The sequence below is a fragment of the Panthera uncia genome, unplaced genomic scaffold (genome assembly GCF_023721935.1).
Source record: "Panthera uncia isolate 11264 unplaced genomic scaffold, Puncia_PCG_1.0 HiC_scaffold_427, whole genome shotgun sequence".
NCBI classification, from domain to species: Eukaryota; Metazoa; Chordata; class Mammalia; order Carnivora; family Felidae; genus Panthera; species Panthera uncia.
The window spans coordinates 1-11,658 of NW_026059569.1; the positions used below are offsets into that span (position 1 = coordinate 1).

Genomic DNA, 11,658 nt, shown 5'->3' on the forward strand with positions numbered 1-11,658 from the left:
GAGGCGGCAGTGAGCCGTCCTCTAGGATTCATCCCGTTCGTTTCTGGGCAGGAGGGCCTCCTACCAGGTCAGCCCTCGGGGTGGACCGCCACCCTGCAGGGGCCAGTCTGCGCTGTGCCTCTCCCCGCCCCCCAGCATGGCCCCGCTGACACCCGCCTGTCCCCTTGTCTGCCAGGATCCATCATTTACAACCGGACCGACCTCGACGGCCACTGCTATTATGCCACGTGCAGCCTGGACTGCCACGTGGTCAGGACGCACTACACCTGTGCCAGCGGCACAACACCTCCCGTCCCAACCACCTCCCCGGCCGGGTCCTCCCCTTCAGCCTCCGCGCCCGTCACCGCGCAGGGATGCCCAAACGCGGTCCCCCCAAGAAGGGTAACTGCCCCCTCCCCGCCCACCGCACAGGCTGGCGCAGGGACCCTCAGCGTCTTTGCAGCTCGGCTGAGTGGGAAAGTCCGTGGCCTCGGGCCGAAGCAGGCAGGCAGGGAAGTGGCCGGTTCTGGTCACTGCCCGGGGTGGGTCCCGGCCCGGCAGCCGGGAGCGCGTGGCCTGGGGTGGAGGCTCGGCTGGTTGCGGACGACCGGGCACCCAAGCGGGTGGTCCAGGCTCTGGGTGGCGCCGGGCAGCCAGGGAGGGTGTGTAGGGTCGGGCGGAGCTCCGGGAGTGGAGACCACGGGTGAGGAACGGGGTGGCGGGGCACCACCTCCGCCCCCTGGAGAGCCCCCCTCACCAGCCCGGTCCCCTCCCGCGGCTCCTCTCTCAGGGGAGCCCGGCGCCACAAGCCTGAGGTCTTTCCTCCACAGAAAGGCGAGACCTGGGCCATGCCCAACTGCTCTCAGGCCACCTGCGAGGGCAACGGCGTCATCGCCCTGCAGCCACGGCGGTGCCCGCAGGTGCAGCGGCCGACGTGCGCCAACGGCTACCCGCCCGTGAAGGTGGTCGACCCCGACAGCTGCTGCCCGCACTACCAGTGCCAGTGTGAGCCGGGGGCCAGGCTGAGCGGGAGGGAGGGACCTGGGTTAGACACCGGGAAGGCCTTCCGGACGGCAGGCCAGGGGACGGACGGTGCCGGGTGGAATCCTGCCTGAGCCCCAGGGCCCACGGGGCAGGGGTGGGAGGGGGCCCCGTGTAAGGCCGCCGCGTGCCCGCAGGTGTGTGCAGCGGCTGGGGCGACCCCCACTACATCACCTTCGACGGCACCTACTACACGTTCCTGGACAACTGCACGTACGTGCTGGTGCAGCAGATCCTACCCGTGTACGGCCACTTCCGCGTGCTCATCGACAACTACTTCTGCGGGGCGGAGGACGGGCTCTCCTGCCCGCAGTCCATCATCGTCGAGTACCGGCAGGACCGCGTCGTGCTGACCCGCAAGCCCGTGCTCGGGGTGATGACCAACGAGGTGGGGAGCCCCGCCCCGGGCAGCCCCACGCGGACCGGGGGCGGCCGGGGGCGACCCTCACTCTCAACTCTCCTTGGCCCGCCGCGTGCGTCTAGATCGTCTTCAACGACAAAGTGGTCAAGCCCGGCTTCCAGAAGGACGGCGTGAGCATCTCCCAGATCGGCATCAAGATGTACCTGACCATCCCCGAGCTCGGCGTCCAGGTCATGTTCTCCGGCCTCATCTTCTCGGTGGAGCTGCCTTTCAGCAAGTTCGCCAACAACACCGAGGGGCAGTGCGGTGAGCGCCTGTCCCCGCCGGGCTCTGCCCGCGCCGGGCCCTTTCTCCGCTCCGTGCCTGGAGCTGGGAGCGTCTGGTGCGGGAAGGGTCGCCTTGGCCGAGTCCCCCCTACCCCGGAGGACCCATTCTCGGCCGGGGCCGAAACTGCCTCAGGGCACCGAGCCTGCAGGGGGTTCTGCTTTCCAGCGGCTCCCAGCGGGTGCGGGCCAGCAGCTCAGGGGGCGGGGGTCCTGGCCATGTGCCCTACACCTGAGGCTCGCACCTGCCCGTCCCCCAGGGGGACTGCCCGGTGTCTCGGTGGGGGATGTGTTGGAAGCTCAAAGGCTCAGGTCTCTCAGCCAGGCCATCGAGTGCCCCGCTGAGCGCCAGGGCCCCACCCCCAGCTCGGGGACGCTGCGCGCTCGGGCAGGTGGTGGTGGGGGGGGGATGCTCTACTGGCCCCAGTCAGCCTCCCCCGCCTCCCTGGCCCCAGGCACCTGCACCAATGACAAGAAGGATGAGTGCCGTCTCCCCGGGGGCACCGTGGTGCCCTCCTGCTCTGATATGTCCGGCCACTGGAAGGTGACGACGCCCCACCAGCCACCCTGCCACGGGCCACCCCCGAAGCCCACTGCAGTCGGGCCCACGCCCTCGCCCGCCCCCTGCCTGCCTTCGCCGATCTGCCAGCTGATTCTGAGCGAGTGAGATGTGGGGGCGCAGAGTGGGCCTACGGGGGCCCCCCCGGGGGGAAGAGGGTCGCTGTGGGTCCGCCAGGGCTGGCCGTGGGTCCGGGCCCGCATCATGACCCCGGGCGCCACCTGGCTTTCCAGCCCAGGGGAGACCTCGAGACAGAAAGAGCCATGGGGCAGCCGGCCGCCCTCCCCGGGGCACGCAGACCCGGGCAGGCCCGAGCTGCCCCACGACCCGGTGCTCCCGGCCGCAGGGTCTTCGAGCTGTGCCACCCCCTGATCCCCCCGCTGGCATTCTACCAAGGCTGCACCTTCGACCACTGCCACCTGAACGACTCCAGCGTGCTGTGCTCTAGCCTGGAGCTGTATGCGTCCCTCTGCGCCTCCCGAGGCGTGTGCATCGACTGGAGGCGCCACACCAACCACACGTGCTGTGAGTGTCCTCCCAGCGGCCTCGGCCGGTGCCAGCGTGTGGCCAGGGGCCGGACGACCAGTGGCTGGACTTCCTGGAGGGGGTGGGGGAGGAGGGGGGAGGAGCTGGGGGAAGAGGAGGAGGGGGAGGGGGGATGGTTGGCCCCAGGGCAGACTGCACTCGCTCCTGGAAAGAAGGGAGGAGCACCCAGATCGGGGACTCGGCCTAGAGCACAGGGGCGGCAGGGCCGTGCACGCAGGGGTGGGGCCGGCAGGGCCCCGCTTCCGGGCTGCAGAGCCCCCGGCGGATGCCTGGGGATGAGTTGGCTCGGGGCCGGGGCCCTCGGCCTCAGGTGTCCTCTCCCTCCTCACAGCGTTCACCTGCCCTGCTGACAAGGTGTACCGGCCGTGTGGCCCGTCCAAGCCCTCATGCTGCTACGGGAGTGACAACACCAGCCTCGTGTATGCACCCGCCTCTCCCTCCTAGGCCCGCCCCCGGGGACCCCGGCCCGGCCTTCCCCTGCCCTGGAGAGCACAGGGAACAGGCCGGCCCTCTGCTGTCCCTACAGGGCTCTTCAGGACACTGTCCCCATCACAGAAGGCTGCTTCTGTCCAGAGAACATGACGTGTTTCAGCGTGAGCTCTCCAGTCTGCGTGCCTGCGGACTGCCACCGTACGTCCCCACGGTGGGGGGTGGCGGGTGGGGGCGGGGGTGGGGCTTGGGGCTGGCAGGTGCACCTTCCGCCCGAGCGAGTGCCAGGACCAACCGCCCTCCCAGATCTGCACTTCCCAGCCAGGGCCCGGGGGCCCCCCGACGTGGCTCCTGCCCCCGAAGGGCTGGGGGCTGCCGCCGCCCACCGCTGACCTCACTCTCTCTCCCTCCAGGGTGCCTGGGCCCCCACGGGGAGGCTGTGGAGGTGAGTGCGCCATGCTGGGGGTGGGGCAGGGCTTCCTCTGGGCGCCAGAGTTTCAGATGAGGGGCAGGGAGGGGCCCAGGCTTCTCCGGCAAGATCTAGGAGGCTTCTATGTGGGGGTGCCCACCCCCGGGGGTGGCCCTGCCCTGTCCTCCGCTGGGACCCCCTCCTGCTCCACTTGGACACCGTGAGGTCACCCACATGGCACCTCCCACCCCATGTCCTGCCCTTGCGGCCACCGCCCTGCACTCTCAAAGCCCCCTTCCCCTGGGTTTCCCCACTGGCCCTCATCGGTGGGCTCCCAGAACCACCTGGTCTGGCTGCAGCCGTCCCCGGACAGGCAGGTGACTGACCCCACAGCCCTGGGCTCACACGTGCCTCCTCCTGCAGCCCGGCCACACCATCAGCATGGACTGCCAGCGGTGCACCTGTGAGAGCAGCACGCTGACAATGAGCTGTCACAGGCAGCCCTGCCCCCTGCCCCCAGCCTGCCCCCTGCCCGGCTTCGTGCCTGTGCCTGCAGCCCCGCAGGCCGGCCAGTGCTGCCCCCAGTACAACTGCGGTGAGTCCGGGCTGCTGCCCCCCCATGCCTTCCGGGTCGGCTTCGGCCGAAAGCACAGGGGCGCCTGCCCACGAGGGTGCCGTGGCACCGGCACTTGGGGGGACGCTGGCACCTGGGGGACCCACCACCTGCCCACCGGGTGGCCGGCCCTCCTGAAGACCCCTGGGGATCACCCCCGGGTGGGGGTGGGAGCTGGCGCAGAGCCGGACACAGGCCCCCGAGCACCTCCGTCCTGCCCACTGCAGCCTGTGACACCAGCTACTGCCCCAAGCCCGTGGCCTGTCCTGAGGGCTCCCACCCGGTCGTGACCTATAAGGAGGGGGCCTGCTGCCCCAGCCAGAACTGCAGTGAGTGTCTTTTCTCCGGGCTGCGCTGCGCGCTGCGGGTGGGGGGCCCAGCCTCTCTCGGGGTTCTCCGTGGCTCGGGGTAAAGCTGGATGAAGCCACAGCTGGACCACTGCGGCCGGGTGCCCCGGGGCCGGGCGACTGCCCGTGCGGACAGGGTGGCGGGAGGGCGGGAGGTCAGGGTGGCTCCGTGAGGCTGTTCTCCTCTTGCACAGGCTGGGACGTCTGCAGCGTTAACGGTACCTTGTACCAGGTAAGGACCAGATGGAGGTCCGGACCCCCGGGGCACACGGGACACTGAGCGTTCTCCGCCCCTGCCCCTGCCGGCTCCTCCCGAGCCTGGGCCAGGACCCCTGCTGGCTCGGGTGGCCGCAGGGCAGCTGTGAGCTCTCCCGGGACCACTGCCCACGGAGGCAAGGGCCTGGGGCTCCCCCTCGCCCACCCAGAGTCACCCAGGGGGACCGGTCTGCCTGGCGGGGGGCCGGGCCTGGAGCAGGGGGGCCGGGGAGGCAGGGGCCTGGGGCCCGGTCCGAGCCCGCCAACACTGGCCACCCTGACCCTCCCCAGCCCGGCTCCGTGGTCTCCTCCAGTCTGTGCGAAACGTGCAGGTGTGAGGTGTCCAGCAGTCCCCAGTCGGACACGGTCGTCATCAGCTGTGAGACCCAGATCTGCAACACCCACTGCCCCGCGGTGAGTGCCTGCGTCCACCCCGGGAAAGCCAGCGCCCGGGCTCGGGCTCCATTTTCACCCCGCCCTATCCACCCCTCCCTGCAGGGCTTTGAGTATCAGGAGCAGAGTGGGCAGTGCTGTGGCCTGTGTGTGCAGCAGGCCTGTGTCGTGAACGCCAGTGACAGTTCCACCCGCATCTTCTATGTGAGTCGTGGCCGCAGGGCCCGGCTGGGGGGGCCCCAGGGCCGGGGGGTGAGTCCCGGGAGGGACAGAGCCAGCACGCCCCTCGCAGGAGCCCCAGGCAGGCCGGGCCTCACCCCGGCCTGGACAGAGCAGCTGTGAGGCGCACAGAGACGGCAGGGTCTGGCGCACCGGGGCCCCCGGGCAGAGGGGGGCTCCGGAAGCCCACAGGCTGGGAGGCAGACACGTAGATGGGCAGACGGACCTCCCCTGCCCGCTCACCCTGCTGGTGCCTCTTCCTCGCAGCCCGGCCAGTCCTGGCCAGACCCCACGAACCCGTGTGTGACCCACGAGTGTGAGAAGCACCGGGACGGGCTCGTGGTGGTGACCAGGAAGAAGGCGTGTCCCCCACTCAGCTGCCCTGCGGTGAGCTCCGGGGACACACGGCCCCGCCTGGCACGCTGCGGGCCCACGGGAGGCCACGGCAAGATTCGCCTGGGGTGGGGGCGGGGAGGCGCGGTGGGCCCCCTGCAGCACCCACAGGGGCGCCACCTGCTTGCGTGGGGCACTGTCCACTGCCGTGTGACCCCCTGCTTCCGGGCCGGCCGCTCCGGCGCTCAAGCAGCCCCTCTGTCGGCACAGGCCCAGGCCCAGCTGAGTGAGGACGGCTGCTGTCTCGCCTGTCCCCCGCCCCAACCTCGGAACCGGAACCGTGAGTGCGAGCGTCTGCGGGGGGTGGTCGATCCTGCTCACCGGGGGTGGGGGGGGGGGGGGGCCGGGGAGCCATCCAGGCCTGAGCCCCGGCCCCGCCTCCCGTGTCGCCCGCAGAGTCGGCCTGTGCCATATACTACAAGCGTGAGGTCATCGTGCATGGAGATTGCAGGTCCCCACGGGCCACGAGGGTAGCCTACTGCCAGGGCAACTGCGGGGACAGCAGTGCCAAGTACGTGAGCTCCGACTCCGCCAGGCAGAGACCAGTTTCCGCAGGGCAGCGTCCCCAGGACTGGCTGTGCCGGGCGCCCGGGCCGGAGGGGAAAGCAGGACAGTGGGGGAGGGGCAGACGGTGGGGTCCTGACGCTGCGGGGGGGGGGGGGGGGGGGGGGGGGGCATGGGTGGGGCCAGGCCTTCGGAGGCCGATGGAATCAGGCTGTTCTGTTTACTGAGGCCGCGGACACAGTGGCCCCTTGGCGGTGAGCCCAGAGGTCAGCGGTGGCACGCTGCCGGCCCAGAGTCCGCTGGGGGTGCCCGGGACGGGCACGTGGGGCCCCGGGGCCTGCGGGGGGCTCCGGGCGTGGCGCCGGGTGCTGAGCGGGCCCTGCCCACAGGTACTCGCTGGAGGCCAACACCATAGAGCGGAACTGCAGCTGCTGCAGGGAGCTGCGGGTGTTGCCGACGACAGTGACCCTGCGCTGCAAGGACGGCTCCAGCCGAACCTTCGGCTACACCCTGGTGAAGGAGTGCGGCTGTGTGGGGCAGCAGTGCGGCCCCCGCGGCAACCTGAGCCATTCGGAGGAGCCGGGGCCCTTGCAGAGTGACGAGGAGCGGAGCCAGCAGACGGGGCACACGGGCTGGAGGAGGGGGTCCAGCAGCCCTCGGAGCTCCCGGCCACCTCCCTCCGGGACCCAGCGATAAGGGTCCCGTTCCCCGTAGCCCCAGCTCCAAGGCCGGTGGGACCTCGGTCCAGGCGGCCCGAGCTCAGGATGCACTGCCCGCCCCGCTCTTCCATCCGTCTGCAGGGTCCACGGCCCTTGGAAGTGTGACGGCCCCGAGGGACCCGGGCGGGCGGGGCTCCTCTGGCCACGGGTCCAGTCTGCTTTTCCCCGGACGTAAGCATCACGGAAGGGTCTTATCAATGACGGCCACTTGGATGTGGTGCCCGGCCATTCGGCTGGCCACCGGGAGGCAGAGCCTCACCCCCTACCTTGGCCCTGGGCCTCGGGAAATGGCCAACTGGTTCCATAAATACATCTGGAGCATTTTGCACCTTGAGGACTCTGTGTGATTTTTAAGCCTGTCCATGAAACCCAGAAACAGGGCGGGGGCAGACTGGGTCCCAGAGGGCGCACACCACAGCCGTGGGGCGGACTGGGCAGACGGTGGGCGGGGCACCTTCTTCAGGGGGGTTCCTGCTGCCTCTGGCTGTTGGGGGCTGGGGAAGAACGCTTATCCATTCAGAGGGTGGGGGAGGGGAGGAGTCCCGCGCGGCCCTGCCCTGGGCCTCAGGACACATTTATCTACCCAGCAGGCCTTGTGTGGTGAAGGAACCTTCTAGAACAAGGCTCCATCTTTTTCCCCACAAAGCTTCAGGTTCCCCATCACGCTGACGCTGGGCTCAGTGGGCGTGCACGAGTGTGTGTGCGAGTGCACGAGTGAGCTTGTGTGTGCACTCGCGGGCACGCAGCCCCACCGCAGACGGAACCCGTACCCCTTCCCCCGTGCCCCCTGCAACCCCCAGATCTGCCGAGAACCTCCATGTTCCTAAAGCCCCGCCCCCTCTTCCTCAGACGGGCCCCTTCCGCCCCCCCCGCCCCCCACCCCGTGCAGAGACGCACCAGCCCCACAGCAGCACCCGGGGGTATGGACAGGGCCGGCCCTTGGTCCAAAGACCTGGCCAGGCCAGTCCCAGGTGGGGTGGGACCGCCCTTTACAGTTTATGGAGCGCACCCACCGGCACAGGCTCGCCCTCTCCCCTGTGAGTGGAGGGTAGAGCACCCAAGGGCCCGGAGCCCTGCTGGGTCCCAGCCCTGCCCGACCCAGCTGCCGCGGCGGCCACGGGCACGCGGAGCTGACCTCAGAGTTCGACCCCTCCTATCGGTGACCGGCTGCTGGCGTGGGGGCTCCCTTGGCCCCGCGGGATGGCGCCGGCCACGCAGGGGCAGGGGACGGGCTGCAGGCCCCGAGGCGGCCCTCCTGGGGCAGCACGGTCGGCGCTGGGAGCCGCTCCGCCGACCGGCTGACCCCGCGGCTGTGGGCGGCACCCGACCCGGCGCCGCTGACCCCCCCGAGGGGATCAGGTGTCAGGGCGCGCCACCTCTTCCTGCGGGTGAGGTGACTAATCCCCCACCCCCTGGAGAGAGCAGGGCCCCCTGCCCGGAACTGCAGCTGGACAGCAGGAAGGAACCTGACAGGGGGGCAGCCCAGCGGCCCCTGCCCGGATTACGCCAAGTTATTTCTGGAAGGAGCTACAAGCTGGGTGTGGTCACCAAGGCCACCACGAGGCTCTTCCCACGGGGGAGGCTCCTCCAGGCCGTGGCCTGGGGCCGCCACCCTCGGGCTCCAGGAGGGTGTGGGGGATGGGCTGTCGCCTCTGGGGCGGAGGTATGTGGCCAGAAGAGGCCCCAGTGGGTCAGGGCTGGCCCGGGCCCCTCGAGACCTCACCTCCTGCGGCCTCCGTGGGAGTCTGGCCTTGGGGAGCCCTTGGGGGCTGAGCGAGGGGTTCGTGGCTCTGACCGGGAAGGGGTGCTGCACGCCCACACTTGGAGAGCACAGACTGGGGGCGAGCTTCTGCCCAGAGACGGGGAGGCCAGGTGTTCCCAGAGACGGGGAACGAGAGGGATGCAGGATGCTGGGAGCCTATGGCCGTGGCCGGCGGGCCAGGTCACAGTTGTCTCCTGGCCTGTCCTCTCAGCATCCCCACACTGTCCAGGGACACTGGAATCTGGCAGACTCCCGCCTCCCCCAACCGGCCCCGACCCGTTGGAGAAGGCGGCTGGGTCTGAGGCCGGACCCCCGGGGCACAGCTCCACCGGACGCTGGAGACACAGGGCTGCCTTTGGGGTGCGCCCTTCCGGGCGGGCGAGGTGTCGGGGGACACCTGCACGGGACCTGGGCACGCCTCCGCCCAGTGGCACAGTGACACAGTGACACGGCCTGTGGACCAGAGGCCGCAGACGACACGCCCACCTACAACGGAACGGCCAGAAGCCGCCAGGACCACCGCACCCCGGCTCGGCAGAGGGACTCACGACCCCGGACACCGCTGGGAACGTCAGCAGGGCGCCGAGAACGACCGTTCCAGAGGGGGACACGCGGGGCACGGAACAGGACCCCACGAAGGAGAGGAGGCGAGGGCACTGCCCGGGCGCGTGTCTGTGAGTCGTCTGACCCACGTGGCCCAGGCGGAGCTGCCTCGGTGCGGTCCGGGGAGGCGCGTGGCAGACGTGCTGTGTCAGGGCTGCTCCGACGTCCGGGTCCACGCGACAAAGGGTGCAGCGACGTGGGAGCCGGGGTGCACGCTGGCGGGTGTAGCGCAGCAGCCCCCGTGCGCCGGAGGGGCACCTGCCCGCTCAGCGGCCTGGCGGGACCGGGCACAGGTGGGCAGGCACACGCATGACTCGGAACAGAGCCACAGGGGAATAAGGCAGAAAGGGCGACTTGAGCGGCCGAGGTGGGAGACTGTGGCGTCCGTGGGTGGGGGTCCCAGTCTGTGCGGCTGCAGGCGTGGCCGAGGGGGGCCGGGACAGGCGGACAGGTGGCCGAGGTGGGCGTCGGGGTCAGCGAGGACCGGGCCTCAGCTCTGAGTGAGGGGGCCCTGGGGGCGTGGACAGAAGCGGTCCGGCTCAGCCTTGTCCTTCAGACCCCCGCTGCCGGAAGAAGGGGGAGACCAGAGGGGAGTGAGGCGGGGTCAGAGGTAAAGGTGACAGGTCAGCCAATGCACAGGGGGAAGGAGGGCGCCTGAGGGAGGGGCTGGGAGGCGGGAGCTCAGCAGTCCCCACCCCCCCTCCCCCACACTGCCCTTGACCATTAGCTGCCCTGTGAGGATGTCAGGTGGACAGGCGGGTGTGCGGGGCCGGGACAGGGCAGGAAGCAGCCCTTGCTGGGCTGGGAAAGAGGGGGCAGCCCTCCCACTGGGGAGTTGGGACATCAAAGGAGTGAATGTAGACAGAAAAGACGGGGGAGGGGGGGTGTGGAGTGGAAGGTGGGGAGGGGAGGGGATGGGGAAGGGGAGAGGGAAAGGGACAGGAGAGGAAAGGAGGATGGGAAGGGGGAGGGAAAGGTGGGGAGAGGAGGAGAGATGACCAGAGGAGAGGGGATGGGGGAAGGGAGGGGAGGGGAGGGGAGGCGGGCCTCCTGGGTGTCCTCCAGAGACAGGACCTGGTCTCGGGAGAGAGTCCTTTGACCAGATTTAAAATACCAGCCGTGCCCGATGACCGAGGGTGTTGGTGACATAAAGTACGGATTTCTGTCCACGGGGAGAGGGTGACCGAGGTGGGCAGGGCCTGGAGAAGGTGTTGGCTGTGTCCACAACCTCTGTAGTGGTGGCTTTCTCACAGGTCATAAAATCCACCAGTGTCACACTCAGGTTCTTATTTCTTTACAGAATAGAATAAAAATAAATTGTCGGCGTTACCGTTATAAAGCCTGCGCGCCTGGTCCTAGACGAAAACACATTCCTGACGGAGGTCCGGGAGCCGAGCAGGGGTGAAAGCAAGACCCGCCCAAACCATTAGGCACGTTTCTGATGGCGGGGGTCGGCGGGGGGGCGGCTAATGAGATTGTGATCAGCCCAGGGGCCCAGGACCCCTGCCTGCCCAGTGCCCAGCTCAGGGGCTGGCGGGAGGGTTCCGGAAAGGGTGCCCAGGACAGGTGCACGCTGACGCGGCCCCAGGAGGACAACAGCCCAGGCAAACAGTCTGCGTGGCCCCCTGTGGGGCTCAGGGAAGGCAGTGCCCCTGGCCCCGCTCAATCTGTGCCCCCACGAGCTCAGGGCTACCTTGTCCCTCTTGAGCACCCAGGTCGCCTGGCCTATCCAGTGACAGCAGGTGAGGTGCCCTGGGGCAGCCCAGGTGTCTGGAGTCTGTCCCTGGGTAGTAGCCCCGACCTCGCATCCCCTAGGCTTGGTTTTGAGGGTCCCAGGTAAAGCTCAGGGGTGAGGGGGCTTCTGCTCCACCCCCCCCGGGCGCTCCACCCCCACAGCCACTGGCCGCGGGTCCCAGGGGGCAGCCCCAGCCTCATCTAGTCTCATCTCCGGGGAGGGGTCTGTAGCTCCAGCCTGGACAAGATTCCTCTCGTCCGGCAGCCTTGCTCTGTCCTCAGCTGGGGCTCCCAAGCCTCCACGGGGCCACGAGAGGGCCAGCCAGTGTTTCGTGGAAACCAGCAAGAACCCAGGCCCTGCGGAGAGCAGTGCTGGCAGGGGCCCCGGCCCACGGCGGGTGCAGTCACATTCCCGACACCTCACCCGCGTGGTGGGAACGCGCCTGGCTCGTGGAGCCAGCCGAGCTCT

General features: G+C 69.5%; 1 protein-coding gene across 1 annotated transcript; it reads left to right on the plus strand.

Annotated features, from left to right (window-relative positions):
* Nucleotides 1-175: 175 nt before the first annotated feature.
* MUC5AC (mucin 5AC, oligomeric mucus/gel-forming) lies at nt 176-7,413 on the plus strand (the record flags this gene model as incomplete). Its single annotated transcript, XM_049624119.1, has 18 exons — nt 176-381; nt 810-984; nt 1,158-1,408; nt 1,504-1,687; nt 2,160-2,367; nt 2,610-2,788; nt 3,141-3,228; nt 3,336-3,439; nt 3,652-3,683; nt 4,071-4,242; nt 4,488-4,589; nt 4,802-4,839; nt 5,154-5,276; nt 5,361-5,459; nt 5,742-5,861; nt 6,078-6,147; nt 6,264-6,378; nt 6,761-7,413. Coding segments are annotated over 18 exons (2,573 nt in total), but the record flags the coding sequence as incomplete, so codon positions are not given.
* Nucleotides 7,414-11,658: the final 4,245 nt, after the last annotated feature.